This window comes from Anolis sagrei, chromosome 2 (genome assembly GCF_037176765.1).
Source record: "Anolis sagrei isolate rAnoSag1 chromosome 2, rAnoSag1.mat, whole genome shotgun sequence".
Lineage (NCBI taxonomy): Eukaryota > Metazoa > Chordata > Lepidosauria > Squamata > Dactyloidae > Anolis > Anolis sagrei.
Window position 1 is genome coordinate 131,997,270 of NC_090022.1, and position 24,836 is coordinate 132,022,105.

General features: G+C 39.8%; 2 protein-coding genes across 2 annotated transcripts in view; one reads left to right on the top strand and one right to left on the bottom strand.

The window, feature by feature from the left end:
• NPLOC4 (NPL4 homolog, ubiquitin recognition factor) overlaps positions 1–13,552 on the bottom strand; it is a 56,166-nt gene extending 42,614 nt beyond the window's left edge. Inside the window, exons 1-4 of the mRNA XM_060764263.2 lie at positions 13,406–13,552; positions 5,997–6,077; positions 4,343–4,455; positions 2,583–2,762 (exon numbers count right to left, since the gene is read on the bottom strand). Of these exons, the coding sequence (XP_060620246.1) occupies positions 2,583–2,762; positions 4,343–4,455; positions 5,997–6,077; positions 13,406–13,420 (389 nt within the window). The 5' untranslated portion in view covers positions 13,421–13,552. The remainder of the gene's footprint in view (positions 1–2,582; positions 2,763–4,342; positions 4,456–5,996; positions 6,078–13,405) is intronic.
• Positions 13,553–17,014: 3,462 nt separating this feature from the next.
• TSPAN10 (tetraspanin 10) lies at positions 17,015–24,570 on the top strand. The gene is made up of 3 exons (XM_060760950.2): positions 17,015–17,247; positions 19,553–20,133; positions 23,364–24,570. Exons 1-3 carry the CDS (start codon positions 17,149–17,151, stop codon positions 23,734–23,736), a joined length of 1,053 nt encoding a protein of 350 aa, XP_060616933.2. The 5' UTR covers positions 17,015–17,148; the 3' UTR covers positions 23,737–24,570.
• The last annotated feature ends 266 nt before the right edge of the window (positions 24,571–24,836 follow it).

Genomic DNA, 24,836 nt, shown 5'->3' on the forward strand with positions numbered 1-24,836 from the left:
CATCTGGGTATCTCCTGGGCAACTTCCTTGTAGAGAGCCAATTCTCTCGCATCAGAAGTGACTTGCATTTTTTTTAAGTCGCTCCTGACACGGAAAAAAACAAAAACCACTGGGGGTTCCTTCCTTCATAAATGCCAGCGTAGGATTGTTCTTGGCAATTATACTTCATAGAAGTTAGATGTAACTTCTAACAAAAAAGCACATTTTTTGTCCTTGATGGTTTTATAAGCACAATTTTCCCTCCATGAACTGTCATTTTGAAAATCTGAAAATGCTTCACTATTAAAAGGTTTCTATTCCTCATCTTGACTAAGGCACTGTCTCCTCTGCATGGACAGTCATACAATGGCACAAAGTGGAGCATTTACTTTTTAAAGGTGTATCATGCATTTCAAAAGTTTAAGTCAGATTTACTGGGGAGGTATATTAAAAGGAAGTCTACGCTCAGAACTAATTTGAGAAGTGAACCACAGGTCATCAGATGATCACAATGCCCTTTCCTAAACACATGCCAACACCTAAGTATAGTTTCCACTATACTCCCTACAGCTGTACGGCTTCTAGCAATGAAGTATGTAGTTGTCGAGAATACATGTGAGATGGAGTCTTAGCACAAAAATACTGAAACTTGCGACATTTCTGCAGGCATGAAGCTATTTGAATTCAAAAAAAGGGTTAAGAACAGATATGAACATTTGTATTGGGGGGGGGGGGGGGGAGATAGGACAAAGACTCTGGAATCATGCGGCTCTATTCTCTGGACTTGGCTTCTACAGCTCCTTTAATACAACTCCTTCCACTGTCTCTGAAGACATAAATTCATGCAAACTTTACATTATCGAGATGTACTGTTTTCTGTTCCTTGCATACAGGGCATCTGAAGTTGCTCTTTTAAAAATGCATGAAGGCCTACCAGCAAACCCATCCTCTAAAACATTAACATTTGGGATATTGAGTAACTGGCTCTGGGAACGGAATATGGATTATGGATGATCCATCGGTCTTTCACTCAATCTGTTCATAATTTCTCTGTCTTTAGGATTTCCCCTATCTTGTGAGAATTTATTTACCCCCAAATAGTTCTTATCAAGTTCAGGATTCACTGACACTTTCAAAGAAGATATAAGGCAGACATTAATTGTGAAGAAACAGCAGCTGAACGGGCAGCATTATGTCCAGGACAAGATACATCACTGCTTTTTTATCTAAAGCTTTAGCCATAACTGGGGCTTATTACTAAGACCCAGTAGTTCTGATATATGCTCCATTTTGTCCGCCTGAATTATATTAGCATCAATACAGTGCTTGAAGAAGATGCTGATATGCTAAAATTTAGCAATAGCCATTACAGCCAATTTCTTTGCTTTTCTAGGTGAACTGTACCTTTGACTAAATTGAAATCGTTTTCCTGGCATGTTCCTACAGCCATGTAGGCCCATTACATCTCAATCAATCATTTACAATCCTTAGTGCTCCAGAAGTGTTTGACTGTAAGTCAAAAGATGAAAAATCCTGGTTCCTGGCCCAGAGAACTCAACTAATCAGGCCCGTGGTGCTGGAGTCAGGATTATAAACAAATTTGGGTAGAATTAGAAAAAAATGTACTAACTCTGATTTCAAAATAAAATAAAATACTAAATGCCTGTTTGTTGCATATTTACATTCAAAGGAATCGGGCAAAGTTTTCTGGTTCAGAAATGTTAATCAAATCAATACATTTTATATTTAGACAGTCTAAGCAGACTGGTGGTTCATATGGTGATTATGAAATGCCTTGTGCTACCATTTGACAACTGTCAAATTGTTAATTAAGATTTGCCATTTAAGAAGGAGCCGGAGTCAGACAGTAGAAAAACATAAGCACTGAAGTCAAAGGTTTTGTGTACTAACTCCACAGTCTTGCTGTTAAGATACTACATGGAAACAAATGGCTGACTTAATAATTAAGCAACCCACATACTTGAAATATATTGGCAGTAGCAAATATATTTCAAGTTGCTAGTTTATTCTACAAAGACAGAAAAAAAATCAAGACCAAATAAGTGGAAAAGTTGATATGATGCCTTCAGTAGCAATTAGAGATAACAATTCTTGTGGAACAAGGATTGGGTTTATCAAAGGCATTTGGAAAACTAGCATATGACTCTGTATTTATTAGGCCCCGATCACATAGCATCTGTGATTATGAATTACTACTTTACAGTTTGGACTACACAGAAAAAAGTGGAGATTCTATCACAATGATTCTGTAGGAGGGTGCCCTTTATAGGTCAATTTCTAGCACTTTGCTCGCTCTGTGCTGGAAGTCAATGAAGCAATTCTCTCCTCAAAATTTCATCCCTTACCAAGGCACTTTGAAACACATAGCATATCCAGGTATGCTCTATTGCCATACTTTTCTATGATTAATTTTCTCCTAGTTTGAATACCGAATACTGAAAAATGACCCACAAAGAATTAAATGATCTAAGTTTTTACCTAATTTACAGGTTGGAAATAAAGGGAAGGGACATAAACACGAAGTGACAGGTAGATATTTGATATTCCACACAGAACAATTTTCAAAGTACAATGATATTTACAGTTGCTGGTCTCTGTTTCTGTAAATCCTTCCATCTTGTTTCATTAGGTACTGGTCAATTTCATCCTCTACCACCTGCGGAACGCCTATTTGGCGCGCTCCTTGAGAACTTGAGACATCCATGTTCTCAGAAGAACAACCGGGTGGATTTGAGGGAAAGAGAAACAACATATCTCCATGCCTACAGGAAAAGACATGAATATGTGAGGAGTGTTACAGAATGAACAACGTTCTCAGGGCGTATTACAACATCAAAGCATCTTAGTATTCAGTACAGAAATACTTAGGTGAGCTAGGCAGAGTTGGCAGGCTAATCCTACAACAGTTATCACTTTTCATTATCCATAGCATCCCTTATCTGTTTCACTCACAAAAGAGACTGGAAGTGAGGAGAAGAAAATGGCATTTTTTGCTGATACTGACTTCTTCTGCAGGCACCCTATGCAACCTCCCACCTGTTCTGAAGGATACCCCAATCCTCCAGAATAGTTTCACAAGGATGTGTAGGGAAAGGAGCAAAGTCCTTCCACCAGCAAGAGAATGCCAAAACTGGAAGTCTGTTCAAGGAAACTCTGGATCCAACCCTAAAACTGAAAGAATCAGAGAATTCTGATGCTTTTTAAAAAAAAAAAAAAAAAAGCCTACCATTTCAGTGCTACATAATTTAAAGTAAATCTACATAGAATTCAGCAAAATGTGTCCTTTACTTTACCTTCATGGTACTGGTGCTCTTAAAAGCTACATTTTACTGAGAAAAATACATTATTCAAACATTGATTTGGAAGATGACTCAAAATGGCGAACTGTTTTAATGTATATTTTAAATTGTTTTTAATGTATGCTAAATCTATTTTATGCTCTGTTATTTATTGTTCGGTACTGAATGGTGCCTGTCGGAAGCCGTCCTGAGTCCCTCTTCGGAGGTGAGGAGGACAGGATAGAAATGACTACTTACATTAAGAAGTTAGCTTGCATCCAGGCATTTTAGCATTTTTGAAGGCTAATGTCTTTTGCATAGCCACTCCTATTTGTTTGTTTTATCTGTCTTGTGAAATTGTGTCTTATTTTTTAAAACAGTAAGCCACATGGGGAAATTATGCTAAAATATACCCATAAAATTATTAAAGAAATAAAAGTCTACATTATATACCAATCATTATTTGAAGGTGGTTATTCTTACCCTGGTTATCTAATAATTTCCAAATCAGCTTAAATATAAAATGATAAACCTACACAATACCTGTTAAAACAGAGCTGTATTCAACCAGCGGAAAAAATATTAAAAACAATAGCACACCATAGATACACACTCCTTCAGCTGCATCCTAAGCACTAGATTTCTCCTTCAGGAATATATGAATGATAGTAGAATTCTGAGGCAGGCGAGAGAACGTGTATAGCTAAAAAGTATAAATTAACTATAAAAAATAAGCTGCTCTTCAAGTCCATTAGTTTGGTCAAGGCTCCCAATTTCCTTCTCTTAAAAATGAATTAACAGTTTCTCAGCAATTCTACCTCTTATATAAACAAGTTTTAACCTATAATAACAGGTTACTAAATAGTAACTCAAATTTCTGTAATATCACATACTAAATTACTTCAGCTACCTATGGGCTTAACTAGGAGAGATGATGCATAGAGTACACTGTAGTAGCTTCTTAATTATCAGACACTCTCAAGAAATATTATACAGGCCTTCAAAGAAAGTGCCAAATTTACTTTTATCAACCAGCATTTCCATGTCTTTTGCTGAATACTTACTTTATTTTTAATAAATTGAGGGATTTATTGGGAGATGACGTGATCTCACCAGTCCTGTTTCTATTGATATATACCGAAAATCCATTATTTCTGAAACCAAATTCTTTTGCAACCTAGGAAAAAGGAAGAAATAAGATAGTATCTGGGTTCTGTACTGCAGGAAAACGAGGCTAAATACAATAAAGCTATGCATAAAAATATATGAAATTTCAGTTGTAGGTATTTTATGGAAATACATGCTCAAAAAAGTTCAGAAATACATGTTTTAAAAAATCTACAAGATAGTAGTACACACAAAGACAGCACATATTGAACAGGTTGATGTTACAAATTAAACAACAATCCTAAATTAGACTTTCAAATAATTAACGGTTAAACTATTCACACTTGAGAAGTGAGAAGTACACAACCTCATGATGCAGTTGCTTTAACCTAATTAAACAAATTCACCACTATAATAATATCAAGATCCAACTAGAGAAAGTGGAAATAGTCATTAAAATATTTCAACTCACTCCCTTGATTGCTAAAAGGAGATGAGAGAACGACACCAGTTGTTTAGTAATATATAGACTAAGAGAGAAAATTATTTTATTTTGAAGCTTTCTGTGAATGACTGCCATTCTCTTGTGCAATGGAGGGGAATTTTCACACATTCCTAGGCAGGGAAGTAGAGCAGATACCTTACAAATTTTCTAGGATCAGGGCAGCAGTGGCAACAAACTAGTTGCCAGTGGAGAGATGGCATGTGAATTTATGGATACTAGTCAACTGGAAGGCTACCATTAGAATTCTGATGCAAGAGAGTCAATAACCGATTTATTTATTTATTTATTTATTTAACAACATTTATATGCCGCCCTTCTCACCCTGAAGGGGACTCAGAACAGCTTACAATATTTCTTCAGTTTCATTACAATTTTAAGTCATGCCTATACTGTTACTTTGGGATTGTTTTATAAAGTTTAAATTAAGTGTTAATTTTATTTTAGCATAGAATTTAAAATCTGAACTACTGCCAATTTGTTTTAATGTGGCATGTTATGGCATTTTTTTTAAAAAGTGCACAGATCGAGCTTAAATAACACTTAATGAGGTGCAGGTTTAACTGAACTCAGTAGGTCTCAATCCCTATAGGTTTAGTACTGAAGCTTGAAGATAGCTCGCTTTTTATGTCAACTAAGCCAAGGCAGAGGTATGAACTAGCATCACCACTTCCTACTAAAAACATTTTTGGGTTATAACCAACCATAAAAACCTACTATCCCTTTAAAAACAACCAGCATGGAAACTCTACCACATTCCTTGTACAGTTTGTGGGTGCCAAGGTGTACTGAACCATCACGCTTTACCTGTCAACACCAAAGGTTTAAAATAACTTGACAGAATCTGCAGCTGTGACATGTCAGTAGGAGTTAGGCCTGGATGTAGATGTCAAATGTGGGTTTATAACAAAACAGCATTTAGGTTTAATTTGGGAGAGATTAACATCCTGACAAATGTATGCTGATTTGTAAAGCCACCACAACTCTCTTCCAATTATGTTAAACCATCATCACAGAAAGCTTCTCTGCAAATCCAACCAAATCCGAACAAGCAGGTAGAGAATGGCGATGACCAACAGCATACCAAAGTTTATACTAAACAAGAATACCTTTTTCAGAAATGTTGCCGCAGTCTCCCGTTTTGTTGCTGTAATACGTTTCACTCCTTCTGGGGACTGGACACGGATTATCTATTAAGAATTGTAATGATTTTGGAGGAAGTTAGACAATAGAAATTGTCATGGCACAAAAGACTTTGACGTTTGGAGCAAGAGAGAATAAACACAGAATACTTGCACGAGAATGCATGAAATGGATCAATATAACTTCTGCCTGTAATCTTTGTAATCAGAATAATTTCAGTTTTAAAATATGTATTCAAGAGCACAGAACTGAAAGAAGAAATACTCTTAACAGGCAATTATAATTTATTGTCACATTATTATTATATTAGAACTAAAACATACAATACTATGATGATTTTGAAAAATATTGTCTGAATGAGCTTATACCTGCTGACTTTAAACATTACAAATCAGAGAAATTGTGCATGGGTTTATTTATTTAGACAGAATAAAATATACCCCAGGATGCATCACTAACAGTGAACATGGAAAATCAACATCCATTTTCAATAAATTAAGCTGTACAAATTGTGTGGAATACAAAACGATGGGGGAAACTCCACTGTGGTTTCACTCTGAAAATCATCATTTGAAGGTGAGATGGGCCCTTAAATCAGTGGCTATCTTTTTTGGGGTGTACAAAAACTTTCTGTACTCACAAGTGACTACCACAACATACATACTGGTGGATGGAAAATCAAACCAAGATTGCTACGGGACATATTAATAAAAATACTGCCCAGATTTCATGTATGAAAACATTTGGGAGGTGATATGTCCAAGAAGAACTGTCCTAAGTTTTCTTTTCTTCTTCAGTGTGATAAACTGAATAACCAAGCAAGTCAGAGTAGAATGATACTCCTTGTTGCTGTCTTCTTTTGTAATTACCCTACATTTTGTCTTATCAGGTAGAATTGCAGGGGGACAACTATATCTGCAGGGTCAAGAAGTGTAAATGTAACCCACCATGGATTCAATTATACATAATACTAAACATCTGAATTCACAACATGAAGCATATCAGCCACATGCTACTGCATTTGAGGTTGTGGGGTTCTTTCACAAGACACAAGTGGGCAGCTGGCGGAGCTTGCCGCTGTCTCCATTTTTGTCCTATGCCATCTATAACTGGGGCTTATAAGTCTCATATTCACAGTCTTTCTGCAAACCACAACAGGCTTACAAAGAGCACAATGAATTTGATGATTGGCTTTTAAGTCTATCATCAAAGTTTAACAATGATGTAGATCAGCAGCAGATATAGCAGCAAGCCCCTGCTGCCAGAAGCACCTTATTGTTTGGACTCTCCTACCTCTGGGAAACACACCAACCACTGCTGCTTGTCACCTCAAATGCAGAAGCAGGTGGCTAAAGTGCTTCCTGAAGGTGTGAGAGTCTGAGGAATGTACATCTGGCAGCTGCTGCCCTATATAATTTTTAATAAAGACTTCCACATATATGGTTTTTATTATCCACAAGGAGTCCTGGAACCAATTCCCATGTACACACCAACTATATTTACATATTTTGTGGAACAATATAGAGAAATCCTCAGGATATGAATGAAGAAGACTTTACCACACAATTTGTTACATATTTTGCCGGTGTGGAATAAAAATTGTTACCTATTTTGCCAGTGTTACCTATTTTGCCAGTTTGGAATAAAAATAGCAGCTTGTTCTCTAAATAACAAAAATAGTGAAATGTATCTTAGATAGGTTCTACAGATCAAAGAGAACAAAGTTCAACAACATGTAATAATTAAACATGATTAATGTTTCACATATACAGGGCAAAAAAAGTATCAGGCATACTTTTTCATCTCTGCTTTTTGTGAAATCTACTGAACTAAATCAAGTTGTTAGCTCCAACTAGACTCAATGAACAGTACACTCAATGAATCAATGGGACTTGTGAAGTCAAAATCTGTATCAGTCCCACTGCTTCAAAGAGTCTATTGTAGTTAGTGCTAACAACTGGATATAGCCTCTTAGTCAAAGTTAATTTCATTAATTTAAAAGATGTATACACACATCTAAAGTATTTACTAGAGGGTTAAAACACCATACTAAAATTATAGTTCCCTAAACCCTGCTCCTACTTTCTCTTCCAAAAATATAAGGAGAGAAGCAATCCTATACGCTCTTAACTGAAAGTAAGCTCCACTTTACTCAAAAGAACTTGTATGAGATGAACCATGCATAGCATTTAACTTAGAGCAGCAGCAAAGCTGAAAATGTTCCTCTTACAATACCTTCAAGTGCTGTATACTCCCCAAAGTATTTTACCCTAGAGTGAAAACTGAATGACTAATTTTATGACCAAGTCATAGCATTATCTCCAGCAATAAGCCTTGTGAATTTTTAAAGTCTTATGTAAGAGGCCTGGTTTTTTCCACTTGAAGAATCAACTTTGAACTGGATATATAATGTCATACAGTCTCCATCATGGTTGCAAATACAAAGTGAATACAGTGGGCAAAAGGTCCTTTAAAAGACAGACACTTTTCAAAAGTTATTGCATACGTTAAAAATGGATTAAAAGAAGAACTGAAAGGCAGAAATTTCCAGATGTGGTTGAGCTGATAGTTGCCAGCTGCTGCCTCAGCAGATGCCCTAAAGCACAGACACTACCATCCAGGAAATCTGCCAAATTAAATGTCACCTGCAAGTCAGAATCTTGTAACACTGACATGTGTCGAAACTTTCACTATCAGCAAGAACACCCTGTTTTCTGGATGGATACTTACTGACAACTTGGAGATAAGTAACTAAAGAGGAACATTTCACAAGCTTTATTGGTCTGCCAGTCTCTCTAGTAATTGGCACTCTCAGAATGAAAATTATTTTTATGTATTTCTCTCCAGGAGAACTATGGTGGCTATTGGGCAATTCTGCTAAATAAATAAGGAAGCATGTTATAGTAATCTGAGTGTTTGGACTAGGGAAAATAAGAGACCAAGGTTTAATTCTCACTCTGCCATGGAAAACCACTGGGTAACCTTAGGCAAGTCACTCTCTCTCAGGCTTAGGGAAAAGCAATGACAAATTTCCTCTAAACACATTTTGCCAAAAAAAAAAAAAGCCCCCTAGTGGGTTCTCCTTAGGATTTTTAAAAGTCAGAAATTGCCTGAAGACACACAACAGCAATAACAATAAAAAAATAAGTAAATCAATCAATCTACCTATCTATCTAAGCATCTCTATAAACAATCTGGCTCAAAAAGGAGAACCACATACCAGCACCACATAGTTCCTTTCAAAGCAAGTCAAAATGCTAGGGCAAAATTCAGGAGTCATTAACAAAATGGCTGATTCAACCCTACCAGAAACAGGTTTAACTAGAACTACATTTAACTCATAGTATACATAACCAAGTTGCTGAATGTGAAAGCTGTGCCTTCATGCCAAAAAATGTGCAAACAGCTCTCTGCCTCTTTACTAGTATAGATTACTAACATTATTGATTTGCTGTCCTAGGCATATCTAGGCATTACCATCACAAAAATAAGATGCTGGCGACAATTAAATATATGTCCTTTTAAGTATAAATTTTATAAAATTTTGTGCTGCCCAATCACACCCCTTATTTTGAACACCTGATTGCATGGGTTCAGGCTACAGACAAAAAACGAATGGGAAGTATTCTATTGAATTGTTACCCATGGTGTAAAAATTCAATAGAATGTATTTATTTTCACATACAAAAGCTCTGGGAGATTTGCAACAAAAAACTACACAAAAGTACAATGTGAATGCAAAATCTAGAAAGGAATAAAATAAATTATACAGCATGGTATCAACATAACAGATCTAAAAGGTGTGTGTATATGTGTATGTCTATATACAGGCAGACCCCAAATTTCAAACAAGATAAATTCTGTAGATCTGTTCTTAAGTTAAATTTGTATGTAAGTCAGAACATAGTTAAAGTGTAACTCTAGCCAAATGTTATACACACACACACACACACACACACACTTTGGATAGCATAGGGAAGGGTTAACACCTCTGCTGTATTTGTTTTGCTGTCTGTGGCCTTGTTCAGAAGATTTCACATCACTTTCTGTCTCTGTGATAATTGGATTTTGAAAAATGTGGCTTGTTGTGGAAACAAGGATTAGTGAGAAAGCTTCAGTGGAGACACCTTTTCCCCATGATAACTCCTCCAGGAGTGAATTTCTCTTGTTAGGGGTAGATTTATCTCACTTCCTGTTGTCTCACCCCCATTCTTCACTGAGTCATTTGTAAGTTGGATATTTGTAACTTGTGGACTGCTTCTGTGAGTGTATGTATACACATACACATGTACCCAGACATACACATATCAAAGATTTAAGATATAGCCTGAGTAAAGTATAACCAGGACACCAGCATTGTATATCCCCTCTTTCTTGTTTCCTGCTGCCTGAGGCTTCTCATTGTCCATTCATACCTATGTGATATGAACCTGTATGTCAGAAGCTTTGCAGGGGAATGTACATCACATTTAGAGAGTCTTCAAACTCTCTGATAGGTTGGAAAGGGACAATACTTCAGCAGTAAGTACACAAAATATCTCAAGTTCAGCCATGACACTTTCAGTTTAAAAGAAGTCAGACAACAAGCGAACCAGATGGCACCTGCAAATCTGAGATCTAAAACTCTGGAAACCTGCTATGAGTGCACAATATACAGTGACGACTAGACATATAATCTAGACGTAAGTCATAGAGTCTATCCTATTAAAGTGTAGTTTCCTATGTTATGTGTAATCTTTCCCCAGTACCTGAAACAAAATACACTGGAAACTTTCTTTCCTGCTCACACCAGCAAGCCTTAGCTTTGCCTTCTTGCTGTATATGTAGGGTAAAGAATAATTTCTTACATAAAGAAAAGGCTCAGAAAGGTCGCTCTGATTGTTTAATACAGTTTGAACCTCCAGCAGCCGGACAACAAACTCCCACAAAAGCGTGCAAAAGAGTGTGCTTAATGCACATCTGTGTTTTGCAGTCTATCACTACACAGCCATCAAACTGGTTCCAGGATTTCCTATGTAATTTTCCTTACAGCAAAACTACATTCTTCAACACAAGTTTGAAGCTGCATTAAATGTAAGTGAGGTCCAAGTGTACTCATATAAACCACTTTAGTGCAAAGTAATTGTCAGTACAGTCTTCCTCAGTAGCGTAACTTCACCCACCTCCTGGCCTTACTTGTTAGTGCTAAGATAAAATGCTGATGAAAACAAGTTTACCCTCTGGCAAATATTTGGTCTTACGCCCAAATAATCAGAACACCCTTTTAAGAAGGCACAGAAACTCCAATGTTTCTAAAGTTTTGAAGTAGAAAATAGTCTATCACATTACACCAGTGGTTGCCAACCTGTGGTCCACGAGAATTAAAATATGGTCCATGGCCTCACCGTTACTACACCATTGCAACGAGAGTGACTAGTCTCACAAAACCCTCTCATAGTGCTGAAGCTTATTAAATACGGTTTTCTGTGGGGAGGAGCAGATGGCTACTACTGGATGGCATATGTTCTGTATCAGAAACTAGAGCTGATGTGGTCTAGCCAATGCAACGTTTTGAGTCAGCACCCAAAATAACCAAAACAAATCTAAAGTTGACCAAAAACTGATTCGTAACCCTTTTGGTACTAATGTTGGAGAGTGGTCAAGTAGTCCCTGGTCAAAAACAGGTTGGGAACCACTGCACTACACTGAAGAATGTCAATCCCATGAGGCAGTGAGTTAGAAACATATTTTGTTTTCCACTTCAAAGATGAACAAATCAACATAAATGTTGTGGCACTGGAGCTTGAGCACCTCAATGATGTCATGAGCGAAACCGTGAAGGGCCATCCAAGACAGGACGGTCATGGCAGAGAGGTTAGACCAAGCGTGATCCCTGGGGAAGGCAATGGCAAACCACCCCAGAAAACTAAATGGACCAGTATAACCAGAAAAATGTCAGTATGCCATTGGAAGACGACCAACAGGGAGCTCTGGCATGGACTGGTTCATGAAGTCACAAAGAGTCGGAAACGACTGAATGAATGAACAACAACAAACATTTACATACTGAATTCATCACACTTATTCTTATATATAATCACATACAAGTGGACAAAGAGACAAATCTCCTAACAACACAGTCACCAGGAAGTATAACAAAGACTATAGTATTAAAACTGGACCTCGATAGAATGAGGTAGAACAGTGATTAAACATAATTTGGGGGGGGGGGGGAGGAGAGGAGTCAAGTGATGTTATAAATCACTACGCTCCAATGAACAGTTGAATTTCAGCACCAGGTTTCACATTTGTCCATCATGTAGTGGTGGTCTAAAGTTATATATAAAGTCATCCATAAAGAAACGGGAGCCCCTGGTGGAGCAGTGGGTTAAATCGCTGAGCTGTTAAACTTGCTGACTGAAAGGCTGCAAGTTTGAATCAGGGGAACGGCGTGAGCTCCTGCTGTTAGCCCCAGCTTCTGACAATCTAGCAGTTTGAAAACATGCAAATGTGAATAGATCAATAGGTATCGCTCTGGCAGAAAGGTAACGGTGCTCCATGCAGTCATGCTGACCACATGACCTAGGAGTTGTCTATGGACAACGCTGGCTCTTTGGCTTAGAGATGGAGATGAGCACCAACCCCCAGAGTCGGACACGACTGGACTTGAACGTCAGGGGGAAACCTTTACCTTTTATAAAGAAAGGTGTTTACATATATCTGCCATCTTGACAGCAGGGGGGAAGATACAAAAAAACATGGTTGCCTTTCTGCACACTACAAGTTTTTTTTATGAGTTTTAAATTAGTTTGAGTCATGGCTCCGCCCCGATGGATTCTGGGAATTGTAGTCACTCAGTTTCACTCTTTCCTGTGTCTTTCAGGAAGAGGCAGAATGCGAAAAGTTGAAGTGACATTTAATATAACTCTTTTGAAGGGAAAGGCGGGTTGGGAGGGGGACACGAACAGTACGAATCCACCCCCCCCCCCCGTTCGGTTTCGAGGAGACAACCCGTCCCATTTTTAACCTCTCTTTCCTCAAAGGGAAATAAACCCTCGGGGACAGTGATCTCTTCCTCCCTCAAAAGAAAAGGAGCCCAGGGGCGACCGTGTCAGTCAAGGTGCGGCGTCAGGAAAAGCAGGAGGAGGAAGGGGAAGAGGAAGGGGGAAAGGAGGAAGCCCAAGAGGGGGGAGGGCGAGCCGAGAGGCCGAAGGGTGCGCTGGAGAGGAAGGAGCCGGTCTCCCTCTGTGACAAAAGGCCCTCCAGGACTGAGCGGGGGAGGCAGAGGCACTGAGGGGAGGGAAGGGGCGCTTCCTCTCCCCCAGAGGCCTCAGAGCCCCGCCGAGGCCTCTCCTCCTTTCCCTTCCCTCCTTGTTGCCGCTCAAGGGTCACTTACAATGGTCTCCGCCATCGCCGCTCCCGGCCCACGTCCGGCCCCGGCGCCGCCTTCCGCTCTCCCTCCCTCCCTCACTGCCTGCCTGCCGCTCGTGCGCCGCCAAGACTGCCGCGTCACCGGTCCTGCCCGGGAACGCGAGCCGCGGAAACAAGGTTCCGGGGAGAAACAGTTCCGGCCACAGCTCCGCTCCCTCGCCCCGCCCTTCCTTTTAGCCCCGCCCCTATCTGTATTGGCCCCGCCCCCTCAGAACTCAGCCCGCCCCCTCCTCGAAGGGTCTCTTCAGAACTCCGGGTCCCTGCTTCCCGACATTAGGCCTTCAGCTTCTGTTGGACTTCATCTCCCAGAATTCCTAGCCATTGGGAAAGTTGTCTGGGGGTTCTGGGAGTTGGAGTCCAAAACTACTGCAGGGAATTTGAGATGTTTTTAAAGTGAACCGCATCCGTTTCCAGCAGTTTGGCTACCGGATCTCTGAAATCATCCAAAATCCAAATCAACGAACATAATTTCCCACATCCTTAGTTTTAATTTCGTACATAATTTGTGGGAGTTTGGTTTCAGGGACACCCAAATCTGTGAATTGGTTTCTTTACCCATAAAGAAACTTCTACAATATGCTATCGGGTTAAGAGCCAGACTTGGCCATTCTGGGACCCTTTCAAATGTTCATTGGTGTTAAGAGCCTTTAAGTCTCCTTCGACGTACCAAGGGTCTTTTTTGCATTCAGGTGGATTTCTCATTGCCTTCCTTTGGGGCTGAGAGAGTGCAACTCACTCAAGTTCATTCATTGAGTTGAGTGATGGTCCAAACCTTGCTTTCCTGGCATTAATAGGACTTAAATTTGTCACCCGACAAGTCCTATTCATAAGCCCCTGGTCTGTGACCATATCATAAAATCCATTCAGTCTTGTATGTGAGTGTGTGCCTTTAAAGTCCCCGGTCAGCCGATGGTGACCCCATTAATTTCATCGGGTTTAATTTGGCAAGGTATCCTCAGAGGTGATTTTGCCAGCCTCTTCCTCTGAAATGTAGCCTACAGCACATGGTATTTATTTACAGTCTCCCATCCGAGTTCTAACCAGGACTGACCCCGCTTAGCACCCGGGATCAATCAGAATTAGGTGGCTTTGGGGTACACGGGCCATCCCTTTCATTAAACTGAATCCAGCCATTTCTTTCTATTTCGGTTTGTGTCCTAGATTCTTTTCTCAATCTTGGGAAAAAAAATATACAACTAGTCCAGATAGTATTATTTAATGTACAGGTTGTCTGGGCTATCAGTAATACTGCTACTTTAGTAAGGTTAAAGTGTTGAGGTATGGAAAATTATCTCTTTGGTTTGTATAATGATCCAGTTTATTTATTTATTTACTGTATTTGTATACCGCCTTTCGGCGACTCAAGGAAGATTACAGGCAGTAAGTCAATACACATATCAAAATGCAATTAGAAACATTAAAATACAATATAAAACCACAACAGAAACAATAAAAACCAACATCATTAGCATCTCCTTGTTAAAACATTGTCCAATTCCATCGTCTAGTCATTCCATTTCCTATGTCAGTTACTCTGCATTTGTAAACGCTCGCTCAAACCACCATGTCTTAACTTTCCTCCGAAATGTTAAAAGGGAGGGAGCCAATCTGATGTCCCTAGAGAGGGTGTTCCATAGCCGAGGGGCCACCACCGAGAAGGCCCTATCCCTTGTCCCCGCCAACCATACTTGTGATAAGGGGAGATGCGTTCGGACAGGTAAGTTGGGCCAGAACCGTTTAGGGCTTTATAGGCCAAAGCCAGCACTTTGAATTGTGCAGTTTTCATTTTAAATGCAAGAGAGGGCTGTAATCAAAACAGCAACTTGGACCTCATTGTGTTGAGTCTTCAGGTAACTATTCTGGAAAAAATTATTTACACTGCGAGTCCATCTCTAACACTTTGTGCTTAAGGTGATGACTTTTCTATGACATCACAATCTAACTGCTTTATTAGACAATTTATGTCTTCCCTCTCCCCATGAAATTTCCCTGCAACCACCACATTTCTAGTATTGAAAGGCAACAGAATCTGCTGTGTTTTCTTTAACTCTGAAATCTAAGTAACTTCAGTGTTTGATATTGGCAGTTACTCATCCTAAATCATAGCCGATTTATTTCAATAGCTGAGTTAATGCAGTTGGTAATATCAACATGTTAGGTTTATTTGGATGGTCTGGCTAAGGTTGCTAATTTACCTGTAAATTTCTATATACGCTCTTTGACATTTCCACCAAAGCTTTCACACTGTGAAATGTCCAAGAAGCCACCATGAATGCATAATGTGCTGCAGCAATAGTAACCAATCAGAATGAATGGCATCCATTGCCTCACAATCTTCAGGGGAGAGTAAACATTTTGGATGATTATCTTGCTTGCTAGTGATATCCTTGTAGACACCCCTTCCAATAATCAGCTAATATAATTATTCTAAGCACAGATATGGCTTTCATGATGAAGAATGTTTTACTCAGTGCTTATCACAGTAATATCAGTATCTCTGTTTACAGATAAGAGAGCCAAGGGCCCTTCCACACAGCCCTATAACCCAGAATATCTGCTTTGAGTGGATTATCTGAGTATGTAATTAAGTTAAAAGCAGAAAATGTGGGATTTTATTCATCTGTGTGGAAGGGGCCCAAGACTCAGGGTGCATATACTCTGTAGAAGTAATGCAGTTTGACACCCTTTTAACTACTATGGCTCAATGCTACTGTATCCTGGAATTTGTAATTTGATGAGGCCCCAGCACTCTTTGGCAGAGAAGGATAAAGACCTTGTAAAACTACAACTCCCATGATTCCATCGCATTGAGCCATGGCAATTAAAGTGAGGTCAAACTACATTAGTTGTACAGAGCAGATACACCGTGAGACTCAGCAAATTCCTGTCTGGGTGAATCCGAAGCCCTTTCTCGGATCCAGGTCAGAATTCAGCCCTTGTCTGTTGCATTTTATTCTACTATTCAGTCAGAAAGATTCCTAGAGAGGCTTACATAAAATACAAAACAATACAGCAAGCCACTGCTGAATTGTAGCTTGTTTCGCATACCGCAAAATGCCCTCGTGTTATTCAGCACCCTATAAGGTTCTCACCAAATAATAACACAGTGAATGTGCAAAGCAAAGTGAATCCAGTTTTAATCTTCTTAAATTTGGAACCCCCGGTGGTGCAATGGGTTAAACTCTTGTGCCGGCAGGACTGAAGACCCATAGGTCAGAGGTTTGAATCCGGAGAGAACACAGATGAGCTCCCTCTGTCAGCTCCAACTCCCCATGTGGGGTCATGGGAAAAGCCTCCCACAAAGATGGTAACACATCAAAATATCCGGGCGTCCCCTGAGCAACGTCCCCGCTAAATGGCCAATTTTCTCACACCAGAAGCAACTTGCAGTTTCTAAAAAAAAAAAAAATCATTATGATTAGAAACAATTAGTTATGAATGACATTCATTTATGTAGAGTCATTGTGAGTATGCAACCTATACAAATTACATGTATCTGGTTACTGTGCCGTTCAATGCCCTCACAGCCAACAAGACAAAGCCATACTCTCTAAGCTCCAAAATGTGATTTCTCACATGATACAAGTATGACTGTGAGGCTTTGCTTTAAAGTTTCCCTCCTGGTGTGGCATAAGACATCTACGGTTGTTTTATTTTTCTTATTTGACACAGGGCAGTACAGATTGATTTCAAATTAACCAGAGAAATATGGCAAAGAAACTTTTCACATTTTCCAGGACTTTTTTACAAGGACTTTCTTTCCGGGACAAGAAGAGAGATGATGAAACCAGTGCTTTGCTACCGAAGGTAATCACAAGGATTTGAAGTGTGCTTTTTGTTGTTGTTCCTGACTTTTTAAATATTTGGGGGGGTTTTGGGGGGGGGTTGTCTTTGGAACTCTTGCAGCTTTTTCTGTGGTTACTTTCTGGTTTGTTTTTCAATGTTCAAGGGAGAGACTTGTTCTTAATAATTAATTGGAAGTAGGTTCCAGTGAATATAATAGGGCTTACGTCTGAATAAACGTGCTTAGGATGGGAGAGTGCAAAGCATGGACCTCCAGATGTTCCTGAAGTGCAATTTTTAGTTTTCTTACCATTGGCTGTGCTGGCAAGGGCTGATAGGAGTTGTAGTTCATCAACATCTGGATGGTCTTCCTTTGCCTGTCACTGTTTTAGACAGACTGTTTACTAGCTGTCAATCTGTGAGAATCCCTTACATTACCAGGATTTTTTTTAAAGGAACAACTTGATGTAATAAGATGAGTAACTTCACATGTTTCTCATTTAATGATTAGAGTTTAGTCTCTGAGGACCTTTCTTTCCATTATCTTCTCTGGATCTACCTTGATCCCTTTGTGCAAGCTCTGGTTTTTCTCACATCAGGCCTTACTTTGGATATGCTTATTTTTCCTGTTAAGGTGATCATATAGATTTTGTCTATTCTATTAACATCCCCTGCGATCTTGCCTCTGGCTAACAACATCTAAATAGAAACATGGAGTGGAACATTCTTCTGAATGATGTAAAATTCAGCAGCTAGAATGAGCATAATATACCTAAAATAAAACTTACATTTATCTTGTAGTCTTATTGAAGTGGCTATTCCTGGGAAGCCCTTAAATTGTGAATGTAGCATTCCAGCACTACTAACATGAGCATGTTAAAAACAATTCATTGATTGACTGAAACTGTTCCATAACCATAATTCTTAAAGAAGCATGTCAAATTAAAATGAACAAATAAAACAGATCTGTTGATATAAAGCAAAGGAAAATCTTCCAGTTCAAATATTGCAGGAAACACTTCTCATTTCACGTGTCTTCAGACTAAATCTGTCCAATAGTAAAAATCTTCATTGGGACCCATCCCAAAGTACCCAAGTACTCCCATCTGAGGTGAGGCAGTATGCCTGTGGTTCCTGACAGCCACTTTATTGTGGAAACTTCTGCAAAGGGGGGGGGGGGGGCTGTCCAGATGATGTCCTGGACAAACCTGAATTAATTTGCCACAAACCAACAAAACCCTGGTTTGTGGTTAATTAATTTGATAGTTGCTTTTGGACTGAAAAGGGCAGGATAAAAGTGTGGTAAATAAATAGTGGCTTTATTCTGCTCCTTCTTGGAAGGCGCAGGATAAACCCACTACTTCCGGTGTCTGAACAGCAGACAGTATTCCCGTGGTTCTCCAGGCTAAATTATCCCAGAAACTGTGGGAATACCAACCTCCTCCCCCAAATCCCTAAAAAGCCCTTTAAAAAAGGAAAGTACTTACCAGGCCTCCATTGGAGAGCTGCTGTAGCTCTCCTACCATGTAGAAATTACGTGCCAGGAGAAAGGCGGGAGGAGGAGGAGAAAAATCACTCCTGCTCTTTTTCAAAGGGCTTTTTAGGGCTTTTGGGAAGGGAGGTAGAGTGTCCGGGTGTTCTCCCAGGAAGTCCCGGAGGCACATCTGGACACCCATCCCAGAAAGCGTGCGCTTTCTGGGGTGTGTGTAGATGGGCTTCCAGGAACAGCCGCACTTTTTAAATACAGATGTTCCTGGGATAACGGCCTGTCTGGAACCGCACTTTGATTCCTGCTATTCGTGGTACTAGAACAGTCAAAATGAAGATGTATTAAATTCAGTGGGATTGCACTATCATTACAAGATAAGGTCCAGATTTTTAAAAGAAATATCTCAGTGCATTCCTTTACCAGTTTTCTCTCACCAAGCCAGTTGAAGTTACAAAACTGGATCTACATTTTGGATCTGTATTTCTAAGCTACCAAGACTGAAGATAGCTTCTGCCTTTCGTTTTCTAGCTTTGAGCTAAAACATAGAAAGCTTTCCTTCTCATTGATTATTGCATATATCAGCACTCTAGGCACACACTCTCTTGATGCATCTGCATCCATTTTATTTATGTTAGAGTCACAGTGGAATTAATCTCGACAGGTTTTATGTTAATCCAGCTGTGTTGTAAGAATATTTCTGCTCAAAAATTACTCTGCTCTGCCCTTTTCTGTTGCTCTGCCCCTATCTTCATGAGGTTTTAAGTAATACATCAGGATATTGCTCCATTTTCATTATTTTCTCTCCTTCTCTCTTTTCTGGTTCTCTCCTTTGTTAACCAGACAGGTAATCCAAATGTACAAGGCTCTCCTTTATATCCCACAAGAGAAGAAACTGGCTGTCACAGGAAAGAGAAAGGACAGTGGTGTTTTGGCCAGTCTTCCCATCATCACCTGGACTCACTTAGCCGCTGTGTTAAATACCTGACCCTTGTTTGGAACCTGGCTTTCTCCATTGTGGGATTGGTCATTTTGGCTGTAGGAATCTGGGGTCTTTCAGACAAGGAATCATTGGCCAATGAACAGATAACTCATTTGGGCAGTGACCCAATGCTCTTTTTCGTATTAGCGGGCCTGGCAGCCAGCGCTATGTCTCTGTTGGGTTGTACAGGAGCCCTCATCGAGAACACCTGCCTCCTGAAGTGTTTCTCTGCAGGCATCATCACCTTTGTAGTCCTGGAAACTGTTGGTGGAATTATTCTTTTTTCACTGAGAAACCAAATCAAGGCCTCCTTGCAAAATTCCCTCATGGTGGCAGTGCAGCGGTATCAAGATGATCTAGATCTACAGTTCATTATGGATGAAATTCAGACAGGCTTACAGTGCTGTGGAGTCGAGTCTTACCTAGACTGGAAAACAAATCTGTGAGTAGATACTACTTTGGGATGCACCTCTTGCTCTGTTTTTTCAATAGTTATGATGGATGGGGATGGAGCACTACTACTACAGGACTGGTATGGTAACAATTTCTGGGATTAAGTTGTTTCAAACTTTGAGATGCTGACATCAAGCTCTTGCCAGTTTTGAGACTGTTCAGCCCAATTCTTCATTCTACTTCATGGGCCCTTAATCTCAGAAGAGCTTTTTGCCCGGTTTTCTAAAACTAGGCCATGTTCATTTGTATTACAGATTCAATGTGAATGTGCTGCCAGGCTGAATAATATTTAATCAGATGAATGATTATTCCATATAGATGGACCATTATAGAAGAAACCTGTATATACTTAACAGTAAAGCTTATAAGCAACCATAATCAGGATTGAACTGTGCAGCTGTAATCCTGTAAATACTGCAAAGGATGGCAGAAGGTTTGTGTCTCCAAACGTAGGTCACCAGTAAGCAGCTGGAAGGCAGGAAAGACAAGGCTTCCAGCAGAGAGGGACCAAGCAGCAGAAGGCTCTGAAGTTTCATTTCATCTTTCAGGTCCTTTGTCTATGTCTGTCTTTCCCTCCCTTTCGTCTCGCCCCCCAAACATAGATTAGGCTGCTTGCCCTTCATATAGGCTGATTTTCTGTCTCTGAGATTGTCTGGGAGGAAAGCAGCTGTGTGTTGACTTGCAAAGAAAAAATGGCAGAGAAAGACTGCTACCCCAGAGCCTCTTCACCTCATATTTATTTCCACCAATCTGTTGCTGTTGGCAGCAATGTGTGTTCAAAGACTCTGCAGTTTCCTCTGAAACTTTGTCATCCAGGTTCCAGTCATGATCCAAGAGCTGCTAACTTGAGATTTCTCCATCCAACACATACTGAGACACTTTCCCATTCAACAAGCTAAGGGCATTTCTGTCTTGTCTGAATTAAGCTTCAGTTTGTCTGCCCTCATCCAATCCATTACTCTTAACAGACTCTGGTTTAATACAGAAACACCATCCTGAAAGAGAAAGACAGTATCATACTAGTGATACTGAACTCCAGAATCATAAATTACCTCTCCCAGTGGTTCCATGTAAGTAATAAATAGAAAGTGAGGGATGGGAGGAAAAAAAACAGTCTTGAGGTTGCCCACAGGTCAATGGCCAGGTGTAGAATAGGAGTTCCTCAGCATCACCTTTTGATTTCTCCTCTCCAAAAAGGATTGGGGCCATTGTGAAACAGTGCCCTCCAGTTCCATTCCAGACAGGTGACTCAGAAAGATACTGTGATCGGTGCTTTCAAAAGCATTTGGGGCATCCAGCAGAACCAATAAGGACACACTCCCCTTATCCAGTTCACTGTGAAGGCACAAAGAAACCAGTCTGTCTCGGCCAAAATCAGATTGAAATGGATCTAAATATTCAATTTAATCCTGGAATCCCTTAATCTGGGAGGGCATGACATGCCTCAGAACTTTGCCCCAAAAAGTGATGTTGGAAACTCTTAAAATGTTTCTCTCACAGTGATGCCTGCAGTTGATCTGAAAAAGGCCAAATGCCTACTGTGGTGAGGCAAATGCCTATCTACAATCATTGGTATAGTCTTCATATTTCTTTGGGCTTCTCCTAGCACTATAAATCCATGTTTTTTACTTGCTATCATTTTGGTCTCATTAAAGCCTAACTGATTTTTATTTCAAATTAGCATTTTACTGAAAAAATGCCCCAATCTAAAAATGGCTAATTACTGTGATATTAATGGAGCAAATTAGCTGTTAATAATTTTAAGCATAAGCAATTTTCTTTAGATTAGCACCGAAGTGTGCAAGTTAGCTCCAGCTCAAAGGAAAATATTTTGCATGCTGTGTGCTCTTCAAATCTAGATCTGCGTTCTTCAGAAAACAATGTTGTTGTGTGCCTTTGAGTCCTTTCTGACTTATGGTGACCCTAAGACAAATCTATTAGGAAGATTTCTTAGCAAAATATGTTCAGAGGGGCTACTTTTCTGCCTTCCTCTGAGGCTGACAAAGTGTGACTTCTCTAAGGCCTCCAGTGGGTTTCCATGGCCAAGCGGGGAATTGAATGCTGGACTCTAAAGTTGCAGTCCTATACTCAAACCACTGCATTACACTGCCTGTCCATAACAGTATATTCACAGGATTTCTAACTTGCTTTGTTTATTCTCATTTATTCTCATGAATAACCAGTTTTAGCATAAGCATACTCACTGAAAAGATAACTGGCCCAATCAGTCTGAACTGTAATAATGGCATATGCTGCAGCAGTAGAAGAGCACAATGTGAGAAATTGCTTCATAAAAGTTATTAGTTACCATTATTATTTGTAGTATTTGAAAACTAATATGTTGCTGCTATTTGTTACAGGGTTGAAAAACATCTCACTGGATTACTTGCACTCCATATTACTATTGTTACTTTTCTGAAAACAAGGAAACGTAAAATAGGAAATCTTGAGGTGTTTGCAAACATGTGAAAGTAACCAAAAATTGGTACTCTTTATACCAATGAAACAAGTTTCTTCTTCCTATGTTACTTTTGAGGCGTAACTTCATTATGCCCCCATTATCTCCAGCCACCACCACAAGCAACTAGTGATGGGTGGCTGCCTTCCAGGCTCTAAGAAACAGAATTCAATTCACTCCTGTATATCGTGAACCATCTGGTGCCATCAGATCTGGGTTTTGTCCACCTGGGAACAAGGCAGTGGTTACTCAACACCAGGAGTATTGTCCCTTTGTTGCTTGAACCATTGAGTTTGGAAGCACTACATGAATTGCTCTGGGGCATTTTGGAAGGAAACTCTCTTGGCTGATCCAGCTGCTTACGTCCTTTCTTCAGACCGAGGTTGAAATTTGCACCTGATAGCCCTCAGTTCCCAAGTGCAATCGTTTCTATGGACCTAAGTCGTTTCAAACACCTTTGTTGCTATCTGTCCATTAGATCTGTGGTGGAAAAGGTGGGACATTTCAGATTTTAAATGTCAGCTCTGTACGTATCATTGTGCTTGCAGCTCCAGATCCTGGATGGGAGCTTTTCTTTTTGCATGCAGAGATCACTATCAAGGCAGGAGATGCTTGCACAAAGTAGCATTACTAGTTTAGATACCATCTTCTCTCTATATATGCATATACCAAGAAGCAAGTGGATGCTGCAAGAACCTTAGCAATGAGACTCCAGGTTGCCCAGACAAGTGAACTGATTGTTCTGATTTGTTAATTTTCAGGTATTTTAACTGCAGTTCCCCAGGTGTGCAAGCCTGCGGTGTCCCAGCTTCCTGCTGCCTGGATCCACGGGAGAATGGCACCATCCCAAATTCCCAGTGTGGCTTTGGTGCTCTGGCCCTGGAGGAGTTTGTGGCTCAAAGCACCATCTATCTTGGAGGCTGCGTTCCCCAGCTGAGCAGATGGCTTAATAATAATGCAGGAGCAATTGCCTCTTATTTTGTGTTTCTGATTCTGATTGAAGTAGGAAGCTTATTACTGGCCACTAAGCTCCTAGCAGGCATTGCCTTTGCTACAGCTCAGGATGACAGTAGGGGGGAGGGAACATTTTGGCCCTTTTCTTCTTACCAGGGACAAAGGGGATTTTATTCCTGATCCTTTGAGCATAGCAAATCTAGAATACTGCAGAAGCCCTATTACCTTATACTTATTAATTTCCCAGAGCAGGATATAAAGGACTGAATTTTTCTTGCTTTTGCCTTTATCGTCTCTGGCTAGAATTAATTCTCTTCCTTCCTTCCAGCTATTTTCTCTTTCATCAATGTTACATTTTCATTCTGTACACTGCCCCTCAGGGATTGGAAAGGTTTTGTAGTACAGAATCTCATGACCTGGCCTTCATTGCTGGAGAATCTTTTATAACCAAGCAGCTTCCCTACAAATTAATTTTCCATCATTTTTTTGAAAGCTAGTTTTAGAAATGGGCAGAGGAACAAATTCCAACCTTTAAAAAAAAGTGGGGACAAATCAAGTATCTCTCAACTGCCTTCCATCCTACACCTTTTACCCCAATAGTAAAAAAAAGTCATGAAATCATTCCCATAAGCAGTGGTTCTCAACCTATGGGTCTCCAGATGTTTTGGCCTTTAACTCCCAGAAATCCTAACAGCTTGTAAACTCGCTGGGATTTCTGGGAGCTGTAGGCCAAAACACCTGGGGACCCACAGGTTGAGAACCACTGCTAAGGGAACAGTACTGCTTTACATCCTTGCTTGCCTTTTGGTGTGTGATACTAACCAACCTATTACAGTGATAATTGCAAATGCCTTTTACTAGGCTTTATATTGGCATGCTGAAGTAGACTTTTTTACTTGTACTTGCATGTAAACATTTACAGTGCAGACATACCAGTATTTTGCTCACTTGCTTTCTCATGGTGTACTTTCCTTTTCTCATCACATGCTTCATTAAATTCTAACAACAATAACATTGTAATTGCTATGAATTATTATTATTTGAAACACAAGATTAGTACACAGCAAACCAGATCACTATGCTGGTTGTTGTTTTGGATCACATGTCGGACACTTCCCAAGTGTCTAGGACTATGTGATGTATCGGTGAATAATGTGTGCAGATCCTAGTAGGGTGGCCTTTTGCAGCTGACAGTAATTTTAAATTATTATTATTATTATTATTATTATTATTTCAAATGTATTACTCTTTTACCATTATAAGCTGAACCATTTGCAGAT

Bases quoted from the DNA above. Each gene is read 5' to 3' on its own strand.
- TSPAN10 (XM_060760950.2), top strand. From the start codon at position 17,149: ATGGCAAAGAAACTTTTCACATTTTCCAGGACTTTTTTACAAGGACTT. The intron at 17,248-19,552 runs GTAATCACAAGG...TTTGTTAACCAG, and splicing joins CCAGTGCTTTGCTACCGAAG to ACAGGTAATCCAAATGTACA. The intron at 20,134-23,363 runs GTGAGTAGATAC...GTTAATTTTCAG, and splicing joins CTAGACTGGAAAACAAATCT to GTATTTTAACTGCAGTTCCC.